This window comes from Myxocyprinus asiaticus, chromosome 12 (assembly GCF_019703515.2).
Source record: "Myxocyprinus asiaticus isolate MX2 ecotype Aquarium Trade chromosome 12, UBuf_Myxa_2, whole genome shotgun sequence".
In the NCBI taxonomy this organism is placed as follows: Eukaryota; Metazoa; Chordata; class Actinopteri; order Cypriniformes; family Catostomidae; genus Myxocyprinus; species Myxocyprinus asiaticus.
The window spans coordinates 13,738,579-13,764,330 of NC_059355.1; the positions used below are offsets into that span (position 1 = coordinate 13,738,579).

At 36.3% G+C, this 25,752-nt stretch overlaps 2 protein-coding genes across 2 annotated transcripts in view; one reads left to right on the plus strand and one right to left on the minus strand.

Moving 5' to 3' along the window:
• LOC127448685 (5'-AMP-activated protein kinase subunit gamma-1-like) overlaps positions 1-9,029 on the plus strand; it is a 23,402-nt gene extending 14,373 nt beyond the window's left edge. The window contains exons 9-13 of the mRNA XM_051711410.1: positions 1,654-1,819; positions 3,299-3,336; positions 6,207-6,353; positions 6,464-6,563; positions 6,722-9,029. Coding sequence (XP_051567370.1) covers positions 1,654-1,819; positions 3,299-3,336; positions 6,207-6,353; positions 6,464-6,563; positions 6,722-6,732 — 462 coding nt within the window. The 3' untranslated portion in view covers positions 6,733-9,029. The remainder of the gene's footprint in view (positions 1-1,653; positions 1,820-3,298; positions 3,337-6,206; positions 6,354-6,463; positions 6,564-6,721) is intronic.
• acvr1bb (activin A receptor type 1Bb) overlaps positions 7,092-25,752 on the minus strand; it is a 34,697-nt gene continuing 16,036 nt past the window's right edge. The window contains exons 2-9 of the mRNA XM_051711397.1: positions 22,533-22,778; positions 19,429-19,677; positions 18,937-19,167; positions 18,665-18,832; positions 17,110-17,266; positions 16,466-16,590; positions 15,993-16,123; positions 7,092-14,743 (exon numbers count right to left, since the gene is read on the minus strand). Of these exons, the coding sequence (XP_051567357.1) occupies positions 14,618-14,743; positions 15,993-16,123; positions 16,466-16,590; positions 17,110-17,266; positions 18,665-18,832; positions 18,937-19,167; positions 19,429-19,677; positions 22,533-22,778 (1,433 nt within the window). The 3' untranslated portion in view covers positions 7,092-14,617. The remainder of the gene's footprint in view (positions 14,744-15,992; positions 16,124-16,465; positions 16,591-17,109; positions 17,267-18,664; positions 18,833-18,936; positions 19,168-19,428; positions 19,678-22,532; positions 22,779-25,752) is intronic.

A 25,752-nucleotide genomic window follows, 5' to 3' on the forward strand; every position in this document is an offset into this window, starting at 1 on the left:
CGATCAATCAAACCCTCATGTACAGTGATGTGAAAAAGTATTTGCTGATTTCTTCAATTTTTCATACTAAATTGTTTTAGATCTTCAAACAAGTTATAACATAAAACAAAGGCAACCTGAGTAAAAACAAAATACAGTTTTCAACTGTATTTATTGAAGCAAAAAAGTTATCCAACACATCACACATGTGAAAAACTAACTTCCCCATTAAACTTAATAGCTGGTTGTGCCACCTTTAGCTGCAACAACTGCAACCAAATGCTTGTGATAACTAGAGATCAGATTTCACAACGCTGTGGTGGAATTTTGTCCCACTCTTCTTTGCACAACTGCTTTAGTTCAGCCACATTGGAGGGTTTTCAAGCATAAACTGCCCGTTTAAGGTCCTGCCACAGCATCTCAATCGAATTCAAGTCAGGACTTTGACTAGGCCACTCCAAAACTTTAATTTGGCTTCTATTGAGACGTTCAGAGGTGAACTTACTCCTATGCTTTGGATCATTGTCTTGCTGCATAATCCAGTTGCGCTTGAGCTTCAACTCAGACTGATGTCCGGATGTTCTCCTTTAGGATTTTCTGATAGAGAGCAGAATTCATGTTTCCCTCAATTATTGCAAGTTGCCCTGGCCCTGAAGCAGCAAAGTATCCCCACACCATCACACTACCACCACCACGCTTGACCGTAGGTATGTTGTTTTTGTGGAATTCTGTGTTTGATTTATGCCAGATGTAACGGGACCCCTGTCTTCCAAACAGTTCCACTTTCGATTCATCAGTCCACAGAACATTCTCCCAAAAGCTTTGAGGATCATCAAGGTGTGTTTTGGCAAAATTCAGACAAGCCTTAATGTTTTTCTTGGTTAGCAGTGGTTTTCGCCTCGCCACTCTTGCATGGATGGCATTTTTGACCACCGTCTTTTTGATGTGGAGTCATGAACAGTGACCTTTATTGATGTGAGAGAGGCCTACAGTTCCTTGGATGTTGCCCTTGGCTTTCTTGTGACTTCCTGGATGAGTCGTCGCTGTGCTTTTGGAGGAATTTTGGAAGGTCGGCCACTTCTGGGAAGGTTCACTACAGTTTGGAGATAATGGCTCTCACTGGGGTTATTTGGAGTTGTAGAGCCTTTGAAATAGCTTTGTAACCATTCGTAGACTGATGTATTTCAATCACCTTTTCCTCATCTAATTTTTTGAATTTCTTTCGACCTTGGCATAGTGTGCTACTGAGTGAGACCTTTTAGCCAACTTCATGCTGCTGAAAAATTTCTATTTATGTGTTGATTTGATTGAACAGGGCTGGCAGTAATCAGGCCTTGGTGTGTCTAGTCCAGCTGAACCCCATTATGAATGCAGTTTCATAGATTTGGGGATTTAGTAACTAAAATACTTTTTCACACAGGCCCAGTTGGTATTGGATAACTTTTTTGCTTCAATATATAACATTTATCATTTAAAAACTGTATTTTTGCCTTTATTTTATGTTAGATTGTTTTTGTATTTATGAAACAATTTAGTATGAGAAATACACAAAAACAGAAGAAATCAGGACTGTACAGCACTGTACACCATTCACATTTTTAAACCCAAACTGGAATTGATTTCTTTCTGTATCAGTCATGTTAATGTTTATGCAATGTTTATTTTCCCTGTCAGATATCTGAGATCCCAAAATCTGCATTTCTGTCACAAACACTGGAGGAGTTGGACATCGGAACGTTTGACAACATTGCCGTGGTGCACTCCGACACGCCGCTGTACACTGCTCTGGGAATCTTTGTGGATCAGAGGGTGTCCGCCCTGCCTGTGGTGGATGAAAATGGTGAGTGGAACAGGAGAGAAAAAGAGTGCCATTATTGTTGCTTTCTATCTTACTGAATATCATCATGGCTGTAATTCGGCCATAGCCACAAGGTCACAGGGAATTCGCAGCCTTGCTGATATTCAGACCAATATCATTGTGTGTGATATTGCTTTTATACCATGGTTCTATAAACAAGAATTTCATATCAAGTATTTTTATATACAATATGGGCGTTATTTTGTCAATTTTCGCTCTGCCAACGAAAGTAGTTCCAAACAAAGCCAAAGATCATAGCAATGCACTGACTGTCTGGAATGCCATGATCACAGACAAGTGGAATGATACAAACAGTGTGTGTGTGCATGCCCCAAAAATCTGGGTTACAGTGAGGTACTTACAATGGAAGTGAATGGGGCCGATCTGTAAATGTTAAAATGCTCACTGTTTCAAAAGTATAGTCACAAGACGTAAACATTATACAAGTTAACATGATTTAAGTGTGATAAAATCACGAACTAACCGTATCTGTGTAAAGTTATTAGAGGTAGACCAATATATCGGTTTAACAATTAATTGGTTTGCGATACTTGCTTTTTTGGAACTGTTATCAGCAAAAAATCAATGCTGGTATATATATTATTTTCTTTATTCCTTTGTGTTTGGTGTTAGAGGGTCCATATTTTTATTTTCACTTCAATACATATTTTGTTATTTTGATTAGATAATAAAGCGAGGGCATGCAAAGAAAAATGGGACTATACTGTATATAAAACTCTTCATGTGGTCAATATTAAGGCTATAAAAAGCTTAATTGGGTAAATCCTTAAATATAGAGCATTGTAACAAAGCCAAGTTAGACAGTAAACTGCATCTGGGATTTTATTCATTTTGGTCTTTAAGAGAAATCTATGAATTCTTTTTAACATTCTACAAATCGATTTTAAAACTATTGACCTTTTAATCGGTTATCTGCCTGTATCGCCAACTTATCTGCAAAATCCACTACTGGTCAACCTTTAATAGTTATATCCAATTTTATGACATCATTGTTATGGTGACTTGACACCGGTGAACCCTGTAATCTGGCATACACAGTAACGCCTATAAACCCCTAATTTTATCACACTAAAATCATGTCAACACACTTTTGAAACTCTGTGTATTTGAATATTTGTGGGCTTCCATTGTAAGCTCTTTCGGTTTATAGTGTTACATTAAATCCAGCACACAAAGTTCATCAGTACATTTACATTTAGTCATTTTGCAGACACTTTAATCCGAAGAGACTTACAGATGAGGAACATTACAAGCAATTTGTCATGTACAAATTTCAACAATATCTGCAGTATCGCACTGCCGAGTTCCAAAAGTAGCTAGAATAAAACAAAAAATAAAAAATAGTACAAATGTTTGATAAATAATTATATATGTAAAATGAGATTACAAATGTGTTTTTGCTTTCTCTTTATTGGTTTTGACTCTCATTTCTACGGGCAGGACGAGTGGTTGACATCTATTCCAAGTTTGATGTTATAGTAAGTATTTTTGTATTGCTCTCTCAGACCAGAACAGCATGCTGGTGGAGATATTGAACAGAACAGTGTGTGTGTGATGGTATTGCAGGTTCAATTGAACTCCGTCACAGCTGCTAGTGTGTGTTTAAAGAGCACCTATTATGGTTTTTCAAATATTACCTTTCATGTAGTGTGTAATATAGCTGTTTATGAACGTAAAAAAGTCTGCAAAGTTTAAAAAATCAAAGTGCATGACAAATGGAGTTATTGACTCCCAAAAGAAAGATCCGAATCTGAACACCTGAAACGAGTCTTTTTAGTAATTCCAGACTTACTTCCTGTACTAACCTATGGCTGTGTCTCGTTTGGAAGGATGCGTCCTCTGCAGGTCGCGTCCTTTGAAGGCTGCAGTATACCAAGTGTCCTCCTTTAAACAAGCCTCATTTAAACAAGATGGCCTTCGTAGGACGAACGGAAACGGAACGTATCATGGTTACTATGACAGCATGCCACTCTTTAACAAGCACGAGCACTTTGAGTGAGAAGGGAACAAAGTCCCTCTGGAAGGGAATGTATGAGGTACATTTTAGGAGAGTTATAAAGATGTAAAGAGAAAAGAAAATAGATTTTACAGGTGTACTTTTAGTCTAAAACTTTATTTTAATTATATATTAATATAATTATACATATTATATACTCCGCACCCATCTGCTGAGGTACTTTAACTTGGGAGTTAACATTCCTTGCGTTTGAACATCATATTTACGGGCAAATTGGCGTTATTTATTTATTTTTTAGACATTTCCGTTGAAGCAAAGAATTTTGGGTTGTGAGAGCCCATGAAGGATACACCTCATGCATCCTCCGTATTCCCGTGAAAGAAGGTCTCATTTGAAGGCTGCATTCGAAGTGTCCTACTCGCATTTCTGAAACGAGACAGCCTCGATGACGTATGCGGCTGACAAATGCGACATCCTTCCAAACGAGAGACAGCCTGTGTGATTTGGTAACAAAAAAACCCGCCTCTCTTCATTCACTGCTCGCGAACAGCTTTGACTCGCCCTCAAACACTACACTAAGCGGTAGACCAATCACAACAGACTGGAACATCTGACCAATCAGAGCAGACTAGGCTCTCTGAAAGGAGGAGTTTAGAATGAATCCTTTAGAACGGATCATTGAACGAGTCGTTTTTGACACTAGGGAAAAAAAAGTAATGCTGCAATTTAAATTATGAGCAAATTAAAGTGTTTTTTGACCTTGGATGCATGTAAATCTATTGTATGAGACCTTTAAAACAAAATTAGGCATGTTTAAAAACCATAATAGGTGCTCTAAAGCCTCTGGTGATTGTCTTATTGATTAACTGGATTGAATTCAACAGCAGCCAGAACACGTGTTCACAGATTTATATGTTTGGCTCTCCCTACTGAAAATAAACCGCTTGACTGGTTTAGACTGGTTTGGTGGAAGCAAAGCTTCTCTGGTAAAGCTGTTAGACCAACTGCTACTGTCTACTACAATGTTGAACATGTTTTTTACCTTAAAAATGTTTGAAAACTTTTTTGGGGGGAAAATAATGATTAAGTTATGCACACTAAAATGCAAGGAAAGGAAAGTAGATGAATACCCTTTACTTGATTGTTACACCACTTGACATATTTAATGTAAAAAAATCTTGTCTTGTGTTTTTTTTTTTTTTTGAAAAAATGCTATAATGTTTTACAGAAATGATCAAGGCCAATGTGTACAAAGATTACATTTCTACAAACCTGACAAGTGTATTTTAACTCAATTCAAAAATATTTTAAAGTCAAAGATGTCTAAATTGTGTAACCGTCTGTAAAAAAAAAAAAAAAAAAAAAAAAAAAAAATCTCAAAAACTGAAAATCTTGAAAGGAAAATCCTCTTATTATTTCTTTAAAAAAAAAAAGCAGGGAAACAATTTTGTTTTTAAAAATATTACTAATACTTGAAAAACTGCACCAAATCAGTCAGGTGGCGTATCCAACATGCAGGTACCCATTATGTTGTCATGTAAAAAAATTAATAAAAAAGAGAGGACCCCTTTAGACCCTCATGACTGTAAAATATAAACAAAAATATCAGATACAGTATTTTGACATTTTTATCAAAAGGCACATTTTGTTCAGGTCAACTGGAGTACCCTATGAAAACTTCTTGATATTCATGACTCATTGATACTTGCAAAAATATGTTTTTTACCTTTTTTTACTTAATGATTACATTGTGCACACTAAAGTGTATTCAAGGTACAAGGAAAGGAGTTTAGTAAATTCAACTTCATGGTTACAAAACATTGTCTTTTTTTTTTTTTTTTTTAAATGCTGTTTTTCAGAAATTACAAAGCCAAAATGGACACACCGATTATATTTGGACAAATCTGATATGTGTGTTTTAACTAAATTCAAAACAATTTTGATATATTTTTCTGGGGTAAAAGTAAAAGTGGTGCAATAATAGACAGTAAAAAAAAAAAAAAAAAAAAGTCGGAAAAATGTTGGAATAATTGTATTATTATATCTTTAAAAAAGTAAGCACTGAAACACTTGTTTTTTAAATATTTGTGCAACCAACATGCAGGTAACCTTTTTGTTGTCATGTAAAAAAAATTTAAATAAAAAAAATCAGAGAGGACCCCTCATGTGTAAAGTTTTTAAACAATATCAGATATTTTGACATTTTCATGAAAAGGCATGTTCAGGTCAATTGTATTCAAGGTGCAAGAATAGTTTAATACGCTCTACCATTAAAGTCACTAAACTACATTTTTAAAGGATTTCTCATTTTTTATCACCTCAGACAACTTATTTGTCAGTGACCCATGTATATGCGTGCATCTCAGTCTAGTCTCATTTTTACACGCACAGAATCTGGCAGCTGAGAAGACCTACAATAACCTGGACATCACTGTGACTAAAGCCCTACAGCATCGCTCGCAGTATTTCGAGGGTGTCCTCACCTGCAGAGCAAATGAGACTCTTGAAGCCATTATCAATAGACTGGTGGAGGCAGAGGTGAGGAACACAGTAGTTCACCCTCGTATGCTCTGTGACTTGCTTCTGAAGAACACAAAGGAGATGTTTTGAAGAATATCTCTCAGTCTGTCTCTGTCTGCTGCTCTCAGGTTCACAGGTTAGTGGTTGTGGATGAGCAAGAAGTTGTAAAAGGCATCGTGTCTCTCTCGGATATCTTGCAGGCTTTGGTGCTCACCAATGGAGATGACGGTAAGATTGGTTCAAAGTATAGTTGTTGTTTTTTTATTATTATTTAAATGCTAACGCATTAAAGAAAATACAGATTAAAAATGTGTGATTTTATCATGTTAACTAAAAAATAAAAAACATTTTAACCTAATCTACTTTAATTTGCTTTATTGTATTAGGAACAGCTTGACCCAAGTAGAAAAGGCTGAAGGAGGAGGTCTTTCTGTCTTGCATGATTTCTGTGCAGCTGGAAAGACTGATGGAGCACATAGTAGTCATCAGCCATATAACAGCTGTTTATAAAGCACAACGCATTTATTAGATATTCTACTGCTCTGATCAACAACAAAAAAAAGGCCTTTCGAAGAAAAAACTCTCACAAAAATACAGCCCCAAAACAGTCAAATAGGAAACATCATCATCCACAATTGTGTTGCAGAAAATGACTGAATCCAAATAATTTTAGCAGCTGATGTGACATCAGTCTGTCACGTTATTGGCTGCTTTGTCTACACAAAAGGAAAAAAAAACAAAACAATAGAAGTACAGGTGTAAGCAAAGCAGCTGTTTGGGTCACAAACGTTGTACCTAGAAATAACGTACTTGTTACACAAGTCGTAAAGGTGTTCAAGTATCACTGGAGAAGAAAGCTAGTGTTTAAATCTAGAATTAGAGACAAAAACATTCCGTTGATCACCAGCAGGTTTATGTAGTGTGTTTTCGTTGGTATCTCAAAGGGCATTTTTTTTAATTTTATTTTTTAGTTTGACAGAGTTGCTCATTTCACACAGGTAAGTCCTCTAAAGTAATTTGACTGAAATGGACTATTTCTAAATTGACACACACAGTCACTCCTTAGTTTTGTCTTATGAAGAGGCTTGTGGTTTGTGATCACAGGGGTCTCTCTGACTCATTACCAGTGTGAAAATCAAAATTTATTTTTAGTCCAGCACTAAGAGCCATTTCTACTTACTTTACAATGTGAAACGGAGCAAAGATATGGGAGTGCTTTTGTAAAATTACATTTTTTACTTTTAATCAATTCATTTTCATATAATCCGAATCCCCATAAACCACATTGTTAAAAAAGGCAACAGTGCTCGCCCACTTTTTCAGCCATCTTGGTTCGGTATGTATTTTCCCCATTTGTTTCTTCCACAGGCATTTCATAAAGTACCTCAAAAAAAGAGTTGTAAGCCATGAACCAAACCAACCAGCTCCAAGGTGTATAACAACATTACAAACTATTAGAAAATTGGACAAAAAGACAATTAACATCATTGATAATGAACTACAATCCTATGAAGCATTGTGAATGATGTAATCAAATGGAAAAACTATGAAATAATATACAATGATTAATTTAAAATGGTGATTTTTAGTACAGAAACAATATATTTCAATTTTATTGCAAAATATTCATATATATGCAAATATAAAAGCAGTTTGAGAGTGTAGAGAGACTCGATTGTCTGTCACCTAACAGCAATATGAAAGACTTCTAGAGAGCATGCCAAGATGCATGAAAGGTGTGATTGAAAATCAGGTTTATTCCACCAAATATTGACCTTAACCCTTCCTTAGTTAAAACATTACTATTGTGTTGTTTTAAAATGAATATGAACTTGTTTTCTTTGCATTGTTTAAGGTCTGAAAACACTGCATCTTTTTTGTTATTTTGACCAGTTGTTATTTTCTGCAAATAAATGCTCAATTCTTTTTTTTTTTTTTTTTTTTTTGAATTTGGTAGAAATGTTGTCAGTGCTTTAAAACAAAAATGCTCATTTTACTCAAACACATACCTATGGATTTACTAGTTAGAGAAACTGATAATTTTGCAGTGGTCTCTTAATTTTGTCCAGAGCTGTATATCCATATGTTATCAAGCAGAATTGATTTTGATTTTCTTCTTAGTTGTTTTGGCTCTTACATTGCAGAATTGTGTTAATGTATAGTTAGTGCTTAATGTTGCTACTGATTTAATTTCACTTTAGTTACTTCAAGATCTACACTCGTTAAACAGCTCAAAAGACCGTCATAAATGTGTTGACGTTTGAAGTATAAATTATAAAGTGAAGTTCAACAAAGGGACAGTCACAAGGAGTGAACATATCAAAATAATTGAGCAAAGCTGTTATGAAACTTCCACTTGTGGATTGCTTGCTGTAAATGATTGTGAAAATCTCATTATTTTGAGGATTGACTCAGTCTCATTTTAATGTTGTAATTCATCTGGGTTGAAGACTGGTTTGAAGTTTTTAAAACGACCATTGAAACATCATATTCAGAATATTTTTACAGGCCTGTTGTTTTTGTGCGTGTGGTTTTGGATGGCTCGCACGTTTGTTTGTCATTTTAATATCGTAGCCAGGCTTGCTATGGAAAAAAGATCAATTTCACCATGTTACTGTAAAATATTTAGCTGGTCTTTCTCTCTAATAATTTGACAAATTATAGAAATGTAAATACACCTGAACTGTTTTCTTATTCTCTCATGTGAAAGATGTTTTATTAAGTGCATGAGCAATAAATTTTATTCAGTTTGTCAAATGTTTTGTTTTGAGCAACAGTTTAATTCCTCCCTATAGTCTCATAGCAACCAAACTGATAAACGATGCTGTTGTTCTACAGGTTTACGATAATCAAAAGGAAGTTTAATCCGCCGTGTTTTGAACATCTGTCTCTGCACACGTTGGCTAAACAGGTTTCATTGTCAATGTAGAAACCTCGACTCAATGTATATTATTTAATAAAAGTGAAGGTTTATCATTGACTGTAAATCTTCCTCAGAGCCGACATGTTTGCGTGACACACCTGCGTCTCAGCTAAATCAGAGGTGAAGATTTCCGCATGAGTTGGAAGTCCAACATAAAGTGGCGTTCCATTGCAGTTTTCCCAGTATGAAGTTTAAAATTCCAAGTTAAATGGGAGGAAGCATGAATCATCACAGCAACAAACTCCAACAGAGCGCAGCGTGACTTTCTGTCCAGAGCAGAGACTGCGCTCTACACTCCGGAGAAGAGTGCACACACACAAGGTGAAATCTTTCTTTCAAACATCTAGATGGAGCACAGTTGAAGGTAACAAAATGCAGGATTTTCAATACTATTTTCAACTTAACACTGCATTTTAAAAACGCGATGATTATGACGTCACCGAAACCACGGTTCAGAAACAGTGGTGCGCACTTACTAAACTAACCTGAAGGAAGAACAGAGAAGCACGTTCTGAGCATTGTTTCATTGAATTGACCAGCGTGTCTTCACATGACAAAATATTATGCACAGTATTTTGATTATGCCCTCTTTTGTACTATTTGTAACAGACTACATTATAACAGCCTATGATAATGAATAGATGTTGGAACAAGATACAATGCAGCAGCCAAAGACGTATGACATTTGCACATAGACATGTACAAATACAGTATGTACATAAGTAAAGTAAGATAGGTTTCATGAGAATCCAATAAAAATTGCTATATGTTAGTAAGTGAAGACAGAGAAGACGAGTTAAATGTAGGAAAATTGTATTTATTACCAATGAATAATTACCCTTGTACATGATTGAAAAACTGAAATTCCTGAAAAGTCTCCATTTGGATTTGGGAAATACACTCAGATTATATTTAGGTTTTGAGGTCAAAGGTCACAGAAGCTTTTCTTTGTGACAATTCAAGACATGACACTCTGCAAGGCAATAGTCTTATTGTCATGTTAGTTATCCAGCTGAGGTCTCCACTATGGGAAATGGACAAGTCATTTATTTACCCTAAATCCTGCAAAGCAGCAGACCATTTTTTGTAATATAGCTATAAATATATGTACACACTTTGAATTAAACAACTCGAAAAATGAATAAAAGTACTCTTTTAACAGTATCAGCAAATATAAGGACAAACCGAATTCTCTTCCACCCCCCCCCCCCACATTTTACGTGCTATATTGACAGAAGATTTCACGATTAGCAGCGTGCTAGTCTAGTCTTATCTTTTTAGTAGTGTTATAACTTAAAGAGATAGTTCACCCAAAAATGTAACCCTGTTGTTTCCAACCCAATATGACACTGAATTGACCGTCTCAGTCACCATTCACTTTAATTGCATCCTTTTTCTATACAAATAAAATGAATGTGACTGAGGCTAACATTCTGCCTAACATCTCCTCTTGTGTTCCACAGAAAAATAAAAAGGTTTTAGAACAACATGAAGGTGATTTAATAATGACATTTTTGGGTGAGCTATTCCCTTTGAAAGTCAATCCAGTGTTACAAATGAGGATAGCATATGGTGACATAGTATGTTTTCTTTTTGGATCCAATAAACTATAATTAATAAACAAACAAAAAAATATCCAAAGAAAGAGCCATCAAACAGCAAAATTTCAAATATACCAATCTTTTTTTGGCTTTCCAAGAATGCACATTATATATATATATATATATATATATATATATAAAATTGCGTAAGGTGGCTTTGAATTGTCGCAACATACAGAGTAACCAAGATCTTGATTGTCAATACACTCAAAACACCAGACAAATGAGACATCAGTCCTGAAAAAACATTCTTGAGACAGTAAAATTAAATAAAATCACATAAAATGAAAGGACTAGTGACCATAAACCCTGTACAGCTATTTCAAGACATTTTCTACTGTTAAAAGCGCTATACAAATAAACCTGAATTAAAATGTAATCATCACATTAAAAAACAAACCACAAAACAGATGACTTAAAATACAGATAGCTACAACCACAGAATTGTCTACTGAATAAAAAGTAAAACTGATTATAAAAAAAATAAATAAAAAAAAGATAACATTATAGAAACAAAATTTACATCTTGCATATTCCGTATGGATGCAGGGAGTGACAGATTGGCAGTAGTATTACAGAGTATGTGAGACTAAGAGAATATCCATCAAAGGCCAGTTGTCATAAATACAATGTATAAGGTATAAAGAGGTGCGCTTTTTAACGGCAAAATTTTCAAGTCAAGTTCAATTTTCAAGTGCTTCTTCTCATTGCAGGCCCAGTGAATGAAAAATGAAATCTTTCCTCTAGAATCACATCATAACAGCATCATCTTAACCTGCCTTAAGAAATAGTTCACCTAAAAATGAACAGTCACCAATTACTCACCCATGTTATTCCAAACCGTTTGACTTTCTTCTGTGAAACACTAAGAAATAATCACGTTCTTTTCCATAAGTAAAGTAGATAGATACTGGGGTAACCAAGCACAAAAATGATAAAAAGCACCTTAAAACCATCACAGGAAATAGTCTATGGCGCAGAAGCCATGCGATGACCAACAAGTCAATACAATATTCAAAGGAATATTCCGGGTTCAATACAAGTTAAGCTCAATCGACAGCATTTGTGGCATAATGTTGATTACCAGAAAAATTCATTTTGACTCATCCTTCCTTTTCTTTAAAAAAGAAAGCACAAATCTGGGTTACAGTGAGGCACTTGACTTACAATGGGGCCAATTGTTAGAGGGTTTAAATGCAGAAATGTGAAGCTTAAAATTGTATAAAAGCACTTCCATTAATACTGTTAAAACTGGTGTATTATTTTGAGCTGTAGAGTTGTTTAAATTGTTGTTTTTACATTTTTAGGGATATAACTTTACACAGAAAAGTGATTTTATCATGTAAGATCATTTTAACACACATATTGTTTACGTCTTGTGGCTATACTTTTGAAACAATGAGTATTTTAATGTTTATGGATTGGCCCCATTGACTTCCATTGTAAGTGCCACACTGTAACCCAGATTTTAGCTTTTTTAAAGGAGGGACAAATCAAAATTCATATTTGTAGTGCTCTACACTACAGTATACCACACATGCTGTCGACTGAGCTTAACTTGTATTAAACCTGGAATATTCCTTTTAAGTCATTTATTTTTTATGTTTTTTAATTGTTTTAAAAATTTTTGCTGAAAATGTTACTCTCCGCCATAGTTTTCAAATCTCATTCGCACTGACACATTCACATAGGTTTGACATCAATGATGTCAGAAGTCAGGGGCACATCTCGTAATGGATCATAACACATTTGAACTGGGAATTAAATTTGAGAGCTTTAGTGAACGCAGAGATTATTAGTGAATAACGACAAAGTTTGGTCTGCTCGTAACTTAAAAGATGTTGTATGACATTTATAGTGCTTTTTTTTTTGTTGTCATTTTAGAGCTACATTTGTTTGTATGGAAAAGAGCAGTGTGCACATTCTGTTAACATCTTGTGTGTTTCACTGAAGAAAGAAATACAAGTCATCCAGGTTTGGAACAACTTAAGGGTAAATGTATTTTTGGGTGAACTATCCTTTTAACATGAGTCCAAGCCTTACAAAACATTTCCAATTATTCCTCAGCTAAAATGTGCGTTATCAGTGTCCAATCAATTTTAGTGTAATTTACTGCTACAGTGAAAAGCAAAACACTTTTAGCTAAGGAAAACAAAAAATAAAATATAACATATTTCCAGTACTTGACATAGTTCTGACTGGGCTTTGCGGACCAAACCTGTGACCCGTACAAGTTCCACCTCGGTTTACACCGTTCCTGTCATAACACCTGACTGCCAAATGCTCAGAAAGTAAAAACATTATCAAGTGAAGAACCCAACACTTTAAATTAGCTTAGTCAAAGTATTCGTAAATGTAAAAAAAATAAGAAAAAAAAGGTAAGCTATTTACATTTCCACACTTTAAAAATATACTATGTACAGTAGCTTTGTTGCCCATGGAGTCGAGGAGGAAATTCTAATGGCAATAAAAAAATAAGGACAATATGAAGGATCTACAAGCTAAAATAAATAGATATCTCCGTACCAATCAGTAGTAAGAATAGATGTGTGTGCCAGTGTGTGATTCCAAAACCAAGATGGCTATAGTCCACTTCATTATCACAAAACCACCATAATAAAGTGCAAATAAGGTTATTTTGTGCTAATAAAAGAAAATAATTGATCATGCCTCAAGGCCATTAACCAGCAGTACCATCAGGTTAAATGTGTCTGATCTGTCAGCCATTCTTGCACTAATTCACACCGTTTACCAACCTAAACTGTCCTTATGTCCTCCACCAAATTGGAGTGTATGATCTATCTGCATCAGGTTTCACAACTAGTTTACAGAGCTATAACTGTGCCTAAACTGCTTAACCGAGGTAGTCTGCTAGCCTTTGACAGATCTAAGACCAAAAATGCATCAAACCCACAAATTTTCTAATGATTTTTTTTTTTAACCAGTACTTTTTTCTTGTTTTTAAAAGTAAAAATATTCAAACTTCCGTAAAACAAGATAAATGTACATACAAAAGTTGCATTAGGTACTTTGACCACGTTAGATATACTTTTGACTGTATATTTTATTTTTTCTTACCCAATTGGAAAACTGTTGCTTAAAACTTTTGTTTTAAGCATAAATCTAACAAAATGTTGTGATGTAAAAAAAAAAAAACAATTTGCCAAAAAAGATAAAAAGTCAGCTAATTCAAGATTCATTCTTTGAAACCAAATATTAATATATGTAATTCTGCTTCTCACATAAACATATCTTGTTTTAAGGATGTTTAGATATTTTACTGGAAAACAAAAAGACATACTGATTAAGAAAATAATTTTTGCTGTGTATCTTTAGCAAACAGTTGGTTAGAAGTTAAAAGAGTTACTAACAATACCTATTAATTCTAGAATTCCTGGTTTTAAACAAATGATCTTTGGGGATTTAAAGAGAAATTGTATGTTTAAAAATAGTTCAGCAAAGGATAAAGTTATTAGCTGGGTCAGTAGTACTTGTTTTGGGTTTTTATAGGCGCTTGCAGTTCGAGTTCATTTCAGAGGATAAAGACTGGAATATGAAGAGAAAGAGGAGACAGTTGCAGAAAGGGCTTTAGGGTACCGTAGGATTCAGTAGTTTTGGCGATGGGGGTGAGGTAGCCTCCGTCACAACTTAGTGGGCGGAAATACTTTCAAACTGGCAGGATAGTGTGGTAGCGTTTGTGTACACTTTTGCTTTCCTGGGAGTGTTACAGTCTTTGTCACAGAAGGTAGTGTTTTAATTTAGATTTTGACGTCTTCATCCACGCTGAGTTGAGATAGGGTTTTTTTTATACGAAGAGCCGTCAGTCGGGCAGCGCCGTTCGCATACCAACACTCTCGCATGATCTTCCCCATCACGCGCAATGCCTGGAGGGAGGAAAAACAGTGAATTTAGGGACTATTTACAATGTATATGTTTTTATTAAAGCAATCATATTGTTGAAAACAGGATTTTTCTTGCTTTCTTTAAATAAAAGAATTTGATGTACAATGGAGTAGAGGTAGACCAATATATTAGTTTTACCGAAAATGGTGCCGATAGTTGCTTTTTGGTATCGGTTATCTGCAAAAATCTATGCCGATAGTTGCCAATGTTTTGTTTTATTCCTGATTAACAAAAATCTAAATCTTTTATTATTGACCATATTCATCCATATTTTTATCCTCACTTCAATACATATTTTGTAATTTGAAATAGATACTAAAGTTTTTAAATCAAAGTGAGGGCATGTAAAGAAAAATGCGACTACATGGAAACGTGCCCCGTCAGCAGATACATCGTGCCTCATCTGGTGAGAGAGAGATATATATATATAAGATATATCATCTCCTGCTGGTGGGGCAGCGGTCACGGACGTCTCCCTGCCACCCCCCGCAGCTGGACACCGGATCCCCTCCAATGGCTCTCATCCTTGCCTTCACATCCAGACATCCTTCATGAATTACTTGCAACCAGGGTTTTAGATGTCATAATACCTCGGCACGTATTATGTGCCAGCCCGTTGGCCAACTGGCACAGAGATGTGTACTCAGTGCCCTACTGGCACCGTAACTCTGTAACTCGGTGCCACCGGATTCGTATGGCATACTACCTCAGCACAAGCCCTCACCACACATCACCCAGGTTCCTTATTCCTTATTTTCCTACTTCTGAACCCCCCACTTTTTCTGAACACCCTTTTCAGAACATGAAAAGTAGCTATAGTTTCTGACATTAAATTTTCCAGATTATCAAATTTGCCATCAAGCTCAACAATTCAGCCCTGCTATTGTAAAGTTATTGTAAGAAAAACTGTCAAACAAACATTTTGTTCTTATTACATTCTGCAACATTGCAAAACTCCTAAAATGTCTAATTTAATTTTTAGTTTAAGATCCATAACAACCATATATAAAGGTTGAGCACCTTTTTTCACTATCCAAAAATGTGACTTTTTTTTATCTGACATTTTCAAGTTCTATATTCTACCTTATTTGTGGAAAGTACCATGTTGACATACTCAAACTTTCAGAACTCAAAACTCCAACTAGACCATTTATATAAACTAACATGAAGAAACACATAGTTTATGACCCCAGTAAGTGCTATATGAAGCACAGGGTTGTGAGCACTCACCTCATAGCTCTGCCACCATTTGGGGATGTTGGGTCGTAACCTCTGGTCACACACCACCTTCCTCATTTCTTCTATAGAAGGGTCAGAGGGCACCAGGTCATAGTAGGGCAGTTGGTACTCTTCATGAATACCTGACGGACACACACATACATCCATAATCTATTAATCAGAACAGAAATGTATCTTACTATTTTACATATTAGGTGGGCAGAAAAAAAAAAGTCAAAATTCAGTTTGTTGAACAGTGACAGACTGATATATATTAGCCAGGCCGATCAATCAGTCGATATTTTGCCATTTAAAGATTACTGGCATCAGCCGATTTCCAAACTCAATCGATAGTCTAACGAATTTATCAATTATTGTGTAATATAAGAGTTCATTTAAATTCAGCAATTTTGTGCACATTGGTCAGTAAAAAAGACACATCTTGGAACATCTTTTTAGAAAACAAACTTTTTTAATTTCAGTACCTCCAGCATTGCAGCGGCGAGTGATCTCCCAGTACACGAGCCCCAGTGCGTAGATATCAGCGCATTTAAACGAGTCAAAGTGACGCATGTTTATACTCTCTTCCAGAACCTCAGGTGCCATATACCTGATGAACACAAACAAAATATCAGTTATTCAGGCATAAACACAAAGTATTACCTAAGTGAAAACCAAACACAAATGACAGTACAACTATGTTTAGTGACAGCTTATTTTAACAGTTTATAGTTGCTTTCTGATTCACAGGGTCCCCAAGTAGTGTTCATTGAGCAGGGCATATTTGTAAAAGTTGCCCTGCAATGTATAGACAACACTTAAATTGTGCAAATTAGGAGTTTCCAATATGATGACATGATATACTAGGAGAGTCCCCTGTTCACCATGTAAAGCGCTTTGAGTGCAGTGTCAGAAAAGCGCTATATTAGTGTAACATTCAACATTCAGAGGGAATACTGGTAAACAAATAAATATAATAAATTACCATATTTTCAGATATACTATATAAATGTATATAATACATCCATGTGTATTTATTTAAAAATGCAACACAACTGGGTGATTGGAATGTACCTGTCTGTTTTTTCATGTTTGCAGATGTCTCTATAAATAAAAAAGGTTGGAGTACCTCTTAGTGCCAACACGTTGGTTGGGTGCAATGTCGATGGTGTCTGTGACAGACTCGTGACGAACTGCCAGGCCGAGATCAGCGATAGCACACGTACAGTTTTTTTTCACCAAGATATTTTTTGATTTCAGGTCACGGTGAGCGATGCCAGGCTTACCTGTTGACCAACAACAAAAACATCAGCTATAAAACACACCCAGTGTTATTATAGTTTTATATTTGTAACACTCCTTTTGTCTTAGGGTCCTGGGACATGAAAAGAATACATTACAAATACTGCAAAATCTTTGGAACTAAATGTTGTGACTTTGTCAAGACCATCAAAACAAACAAAATGTTTTATCTGTTTTTGTTTAAAATTGTTTAAGAGAAATAACTATTTAAAACAAATTGTTCTTTCCATTATCTTAGTTCAATTTTGACCCATACGGGAAGAACCAGTTGAGGCCTTTCACCTTTGGACTTTCTGGATGTTATGCAGCTTTAAATATCATTTAATTCAAGATAACAGTGTTAAGACATATGTAGATTATAAATATGTACTTTTTTCAGGGTTGCTGCAGAGTTTTTAAGACTTTCAGACCTGAACAAATAAAATTAATACCGTATCTCCATCCCAAAACAAACCCACACAATCTCAAAATAAATCATGTATCACAGACTTTTAAACAGGCAGGAGCACACATTCAACATGGGCTAAACATTGCTTTTAAGTAAAACAGGGTAGGCTGAATGCAAGTTTAAAATATTCAAGACATGTTTTCCACATTTATATCACATTAAAATTGGTTTATGTACCATTATATAAATAAATCCAAATTAGAGGTCAACAAATATAGGATTTTGCTGATTCGATAATTAAATGTTCTTAGTCTTTCCTTCCTGTAATGGGGAAGGCCAGACAGAGGCTACAAGAGTCCAAATTTAATTAAATTCCAGATTTATGGTGGAAACAAAATACCAATAACTAGAAAAAAAAAAGAAAAGAAAAAAAAAAAAGAAAAAAAGATTTGATTCATAGTGTGGAACTTTTAATTTTAAAGGCTGAAATACACCGGGGACTCTTATTTTGAAATGTTTGCACTTCACTGCTTCTAGCTGCTCATTCAAACAAAATAAGGGAAATAAAATGTGCACTCTTACAATGATCTACAACGTTCTACAATATAAACAATTAAACTTAAACATTGTCATATTTCATCAACACTATATCATCATCATCAACAGATGATCATTAGTGATCGCTTGTCATAAATTTCTGATATGTCCTATTGATTTTGTATTATCAATAGGATTTTTTGTATTATTTAAGACTTTATGACCTTAAATTTCAGTAAAATTAAGACAATTTAAGACTTAAGGATCCACTGGAATCCTGTTTTTAGTATTGAAAAGTTTAATAAAAAAACACTTAAGTTTTCACACTTAAGAGTATCAAGTCGTTAGCTTAGCAACATGCTAATATCTGACACCAATGCTAATATCTGAATGCTAACATAGCCTTCTCTTAAAGTGTATAATATGATATCCTTGACAAAAGCACACACACACTCACCCTGAGTGCCCAAAATCTCCATGTGCAGGTGTGCCAGTCCACTGGCAGCCGACAGTGCCAGTTTAATCATGCCTTCAATGGTGACTGAATATCGGTTCAGATAGTCAAACAGAGAACCATTCTCATGATAGTCTGACACCAGCCACAACTGAGTCCACGTGCCATTATCTGTGACAAAGAGAACGAAATATAATTTAACCATAACTCACTAGATACCACAAAATTAATTATATACCAGCTTTTTAAAATGCATTCCTTGTTTGTTTGTTTACCTTTGTTGTCTGCTGCAATGAAGCCCAGAATATTGTCATGTCGAAGCATGATGGTCTGGTAGATTTCAGCTTCACGAAACCAGGAGCGTTCTTCACGAGAGGAGAAGATCTTAACCGCGACATCTCCTCCTCTCCACTTACCCCTCCACACCTCCCCAAACCGACCTTTACCGATGATCTCCTGCAGTACTATAGTACGAGCAACTGTTCTTTGGACAAATAGCGGCAGACCTGTTTAAAGCGAGAGCAAAAAGCATCTATGTTATTCTGGTCTCAAGACATGGGTTGGGTATCACCTTAAATGCAAGTCTATTGGATTTCTTTTAATCTACCGCATGAAAAATATATGCCAATAGAACACCTCTCCTCAAGACACATGATTTGAGGTATCCATGTCCATAGCACAAACGGTGCAGGACAAATCATGAGCTGGAGTTCAAGAGAAGCTGAACACACTCCTCAATCCATTCGTACACCCCTTCCAATACTAACCGGACCCAGATCCAGAGGTGGAGAGGTCATAGATGAGGTCCTGTAAGGTCTTGTCCTTGGCCAGGAACATGTGTTCAGTGCTGGGATCCTCCACCTCCAGTCTCTGCCGGTGACCGTAAGCCCGTTGGTGGTGCTGGAAGAGGAAGAGCCCCAGCAGAACCAGAACACACAGCACAAACACTGGACCTGCCACTACTGCTGTGAGCTCCACTGGACCCCAATCCTGGCCTGCATCCGAGCGGTTTGTCACTGACAGATGAAACACTGGATTAGTCTCTCAAATGTTATCACCAATTCACACAAGCAGGTTTATAGGAAACTGGGCATTTCATAAGCAATACTCACTCTGGAGGGCACTTGTAGTCATAAGGGTACAAGGCATTTCTGTCTCATATTTGCATATTTTTTGTGCATGCCTTACAACGACATATGACACTTTATTTTTAATGGACTGATAACTTTGCACGTAGCAGCAAAATTCTTGTTTATAGCTATTAATATTGTTTGCAAATAAAATTTGTATGTCAAATGTCTTGTTTAAAGATGCATAAGAGTTTCACAAGAGCAGTTTTCCTTCCTGTGTTTAGCGCATTTTCTATTGAACAGGAAGTTGGGACGGGACATAATGAAGGGCTATCCTTTTTATATAGCCAACAGGCTTTAGTTTACGTCACAGCTTGGCAAAACTATGATTTGCTTCTTGCTATTGCTAGTCAGTAGAAGGTGGTATCAGTGGGAAAGAAATTCTCATTCTAGGGAGCATTTTATTGGACAAAAATTTAGATACACCCCATATCAATATTTTTGGTCTATTTTTAGGAATACACTAGCATAGAGATCACCTCAAAACTAAAATACACTGACTAAAGGCCCTGGTGTACTTAATTCGAAATCGAAGAACGAATGGGTGTGGTGTCATTTCGAACTAAATCTAGCCAAAACAAAGGTGTTTTTGAGGTTGTTTTGAAACAGCTTGCCATCACAAGCCAGGAAAACTGCCTTTCGGCTGCTAAACACCTTACTACCATTGGTCCATGTCATCGGTACGTGCGACCTGGAGCGCAACTTACTTCGAAGCCGACAGCTAATTCCGGTTCAGTCAGTTCAGATCAGTCAACATGAACACACAGGCGTGCAGATTTATTAGCAAGCTGGTGCAAACTTATGTACATCTGTACGATCGTTGGCGTAGAGACATTTTCCAAGAACATGTTATGCAATTTTTTTTTCATTAAGTCTACAATAGGAATCAAATCTACTCAAATACTCTTAAGTGCCCATTCACTCTGTTGTTTGATGCGCTTATTCACTCATGTGCCATCTGCAGCCGAAAGCCTTTCACACATATGCTGTAAGATATGCCTTTCATTCTTTTGTCTGTATTCCACCCATTAACACACTTTTTATACACCCATCTTTGCAGTAGTTTCAGTGTCAATATTAAATTATGTAACTAGTGCATAAAATGGCCATGTTAGCATCATGAACGCAGAATGTAAACATGACCAATTAAACATCATCTACTGCATATATATGACTTTAAATAGGGGTGTAACGGAATATCATGGCATGATACATCACGGTTCAAAAATGTGACGATGTGTATCGAGGAGTTGAAAAGTATTTTAGTGTCTATTCTATCCAATACGCGCAACGTCCTACGCCTTCGTAACACGGGCATACAAATGAAAATTGCACACTAGCAGCCACAGGTGTTGTATGATGAATTTGGCTGAAACTGAAAACTTAAATTGAAACAGAAAAAAAATGTAATACAGGGAGCACCAGGAGTGGGAGAGAGACATATCTTTTTGTGTGAGGGATCGAATGTCCGTTTGAAGCACAAGAGTGATCTGCTCTGACTGTGCGAGAGAAAATTTAATTATAGTGCCATATTAATCTAGTAGATGCAGTATAATGCTGAATATTATAATTATGCTATAATAACAAATATTTCTGAAAATAATTTTTAGATTTGATCAGAGACAATATTATTTTAGAAAAATTTAATATATGTTTCTAACATAATTCTGTATGATCAGTTCATCTAATATTTCCATTTGGTGTCACCATTGCTCTGTTCTGGACTGATTTTTAGTCCCAGTACATCTCTGATGGATCATTTAGCACTTTTAAGAACAGTACTTTTAGCTTAATTTGAAAGGAAATTAACTGTTTTGCATTTGTCTTTAAGGGTGTGTTCACACTTGGCAGGTTTGGTTCGATTAAAACGAACGCGTGCGATTGCTCTGTTAGTGCGGTTCATTTGAACAAGTGTGAACGCTGTCACCCGAAACTTGGTGCGCACCAAACAAGCAGACCGAGACAGCCTGAAAAGTGGGTCTCAGTCCGCTTACAAACGAACTCTGGTGCGGTTCGATTGATATATGAACGCAACATGGACCAAAGACGTCTAAACGGACCAAAAACAGGAAGTAATTTGCGGTTCACAGTGAACCGAACTGTGTGATGAGTAGCGTGAACCGAATCATGACATGAGTGAATTGTTACACCTCTTCATTAAATCATCAATAAATGGTTAAAACAACTTCTTTTACTGATCTCGTGTGAATTTTACTCATAGAATGAGTCATTGATAACACACTGATAATGTGACATTTGTAGTCTTGTGTGTCCTCTTATTTAAATGCTTCTCTAAACTCCTCCCCCAGTGGTGTGGCCAGTGTCTGAATGTTCACAAACAGTATACCATTGCTCAGCTGTTTGATCTTTTTGGCTCGGAGCAAAAAAGAACTTCGCCGGGGCCTTTAAAGCCACAAAATTGTCATTTTGAACATTTAAAATAAATACATAATTAAATCATGCAAGAAATAGCTTACATTAGTCCTGTTAAGAGATTTTTGAAATCGTAGGTAAGGTATTCAAATTATTCGTGAGGAATCACCACCGAAGATCACATGATTATAAACAGCTAAATTAATAGTCAACACTATTTGTAAATTGTCTGTAAGGAAACACCTACGTATAAGGATTATATTGTTCACTTTAATTTAAAGACTGTATTAACAACATTTTGTACTGGCCTTTAAAGCTGATGGAATTGGTTGATAGTTTTTGTATAGTACTGATGTATTGATGCTCACCGGTTTGTAGTCTGAGGACAATGCTGTTGCAGTAATCTGTATAACAGCAGTGTGTGTTCATCAGTCCTTCAGCACTGAGGCAGTAGAAAGGCTGACCTGGAGGAACCAGCTTATCTTTCTGAATGCAGAGTCGCACATGCTGCTCCTCTCCATCAATGATAGATGTGGAGGCCACACATGCCCCATTTGTCTCGCACCTAAAACCATCCTTTTCACAGTGAGGTGAGGTGCAGTTACAGAACAGAGCTGCAGAGAGAAAGAACAAAAAATACATTTGACTCTGAACACTGTTTAAGAACACTCAGCAGTCAATTCAGCAGACCAGAGGACTGTTATATCCTATTTCTACAGCAGGAGGTGACATACATCAATCCTAAAATGTGTTTAATTAGTGACAGATGAATCGGCCTGGGCTGCGTTTCCCAAAAGCATTGTAAGCTTAAGCCGATCGTAGAAACCATTGGTGCCAATAGTCTCTACAAATCAACTTAAGGTTGTGATGCTTTTGGGAAACACAGCCCAGGCCAATTTTTTTGCCACTATTTTCAGATTATTGGGATCAGCCATTGACCGTACCCACTTTGCCAATAAAACAAAAGTGCAAAACAGCTTCATGTGGATAATGCACTTTTTAAAAGAATTTTCATAAATTTGCTATCATGTAAATGTGGTAAATATCAGCATATATATCATGATCAGGGATTCCACACCTTTGATCAAGGAAATTCCGTGACTTTTCAGTGACTTTCCAAGTCACAAATTTTCACTGTATACAAATTTGGAATTTTTCAGCCAATGAAATATATTAGAACATTTTGTAGCCACTAGAATTTTCCATCACTTTTCCAGACCAAGAAATCATATTTGCAAATTTTCCATGCAGTCCTGGCCCAGGATCACACCATTGACTGAGACAGAAGTTAAGATACTGGACCACTCAAACAACAGAGTAATGTTTTGATAGCAGCACAAAGCCACAGTGTTGTTCTTGGGGAAATCAACCCACAAATGGCTTCCTTATAGAGCCCTCTACATTGTGAGTAAATAGGGCTGGGCAATATGGCCAAAAATATTATCACAATAATATTTTTCATATTGTTCGATATTTATCACGATATACATTCACATTTGCACATTGCACATTTTTTTGAATTTCCAAATTGGCAGAAGAAGAAACAAATTAAATCCTAAACAGTAAAAATAATCTCTAAAAACACTGCATTGGGGGCCCAGAGACAACCAAAGCAATGGGGTCTAAGGGATCTTCTACCAAAACATTACAATATTTTAAAGAGTTTGTCAATCGAATGCAGTTGTATATGAATGTTAAAAGATCACCTGTTCATTATGAAACTTAATGACATCAGTCCAGTATTTGTTTGAATATTTTTACATTGATTACAGGTTTTTATATATTTTTACATTCAGATACACAAGTATGAGGGCATAGAAGCCCTTGTGACTAAGGAATGATACTGTATGGGGTCCAGGGGTGTCCCGAGAGAAATTTAGAAGTCTGAATGGACCATTGTTATATTTTTATTAAAGTGAAAAAAAAAAAAAAAAAACTAGGCTACCAACTAATAATTTTACTGTCTTTCCTTGCCAGAGACACATTTTTAAGGTTGAATTTTTGATTGACTTCAAATAAGCTTCAGTTCAGTACTGAAGTACCAAACAAATACTCATGAGCCTAATGTGAACTGTAAACATAATTAGAACATGTAACATCAATATGCTTCATCTCCTAGAAAATATGAATAAAGTTCATTCACAATTGCCTTCTGTTTCCATGACGTTTACCTCAACAATAAATCAACAGACAAGAAATAAGAAAAAATAAAAAAACAATAACACATACAAATTCAATATTACCCATCTCCCTCCACAGTCTCCCACGAGAGCCCTCCACAAAATCCAAATACCTACCCCATTTTTTATTAAATAATCCCATGTTGCACAGCCTTCTACAAACCATCCCCTCAAAAGCTGCCACCCTGCCCAACTCTGCGCACCACTCCAAAAACGAGGGCGCTCCAGCTGATTTCCATCCCCTAAGGATGACTTGCCTTCCGATCATGACACCAGCCAGGACCCAACTCTTCATGAACCCATCTCCTGCATCAATGACCGTCCCATCACCTAGAACACAGAGCCTGGGGCAAAATGAAACCTGAGCAGCCAACACCTCACAAATAGAATTCTGAACCCTCAACCAAAAATCTTAAATCTTTACACACCACCAAAAAACATGGGTTATGTCCCCATCTTCTGATTGGCATCGCCAGCAGGTGGGTGTGTCTTTGAGACCAAGTCCTTACAATCTAGATGGGGTCCAATAGAATCGATGTAAAATCTTGAATTGCATCAGATGCACTCTTCCATCTCTAGATGTAGACTTGATGTTTTTTTTAGAATCCTAGCCTACACTCCCTCCTCCAATACCAAATTTAAATCTTTCTCCCATACTCTCTTAAGAGAAGTTGAAGCTCCATCACCCAGACTCTGAATTAACAGGGAATAATACACTGATGCCTCATGACCTTTTCCAAAGGCAGTAATCACCACTTCCAGAGTATCTGCCACTTTAGTGGGGTGTGTGCTACTCCCAAAAATAGTGCAGAGCAAGTGGCACAGCTGTAAATACCTACAGAATTGAGATCTGGGAATCCCAAGATGTACAATCAAATTTTCAAAAGATCTCAATACTCCACTCTCATACAGGTCACCGAGTGTATTAACCCCCCTCATAATCCAGTCTGTCCAGCAGAAAGGGGACTTAGTTTAGGGTTCAGCCATAAGCTCGAGGCAACATTTAGAAACATATCTGAATTAAACACTCTGGACACTTTTGTCCATACCGAGTGCAAATGCGAAATAACGGGGTGTGATTTAACTTCTCTGGTTAGATTGATAGAAAGGCTTTGCAATGGCAAAATAGGGGCAAGTACTTCCTGTTCAACAGAAAACCAGGGAGGGGCTCTTTCAGATGGAAGCGACCAATGAGCCAAATGCCTGAGACCGAACGCATAATAATAAAAGAAAATCTTGGGTAGGCCTAGCCCACCTTTGTCAATCGGCCTATGTAATTTGTTGAAATGTAGACTGGGACATTTACCACTCCAAATGAAGGACTTCGCTATGCTATCAAATTGCTTGAAATAAGAGGGGGGGACATCTATAAGGAGTGACTGTAGCAGGTAGTTGAATTTTGGAATAC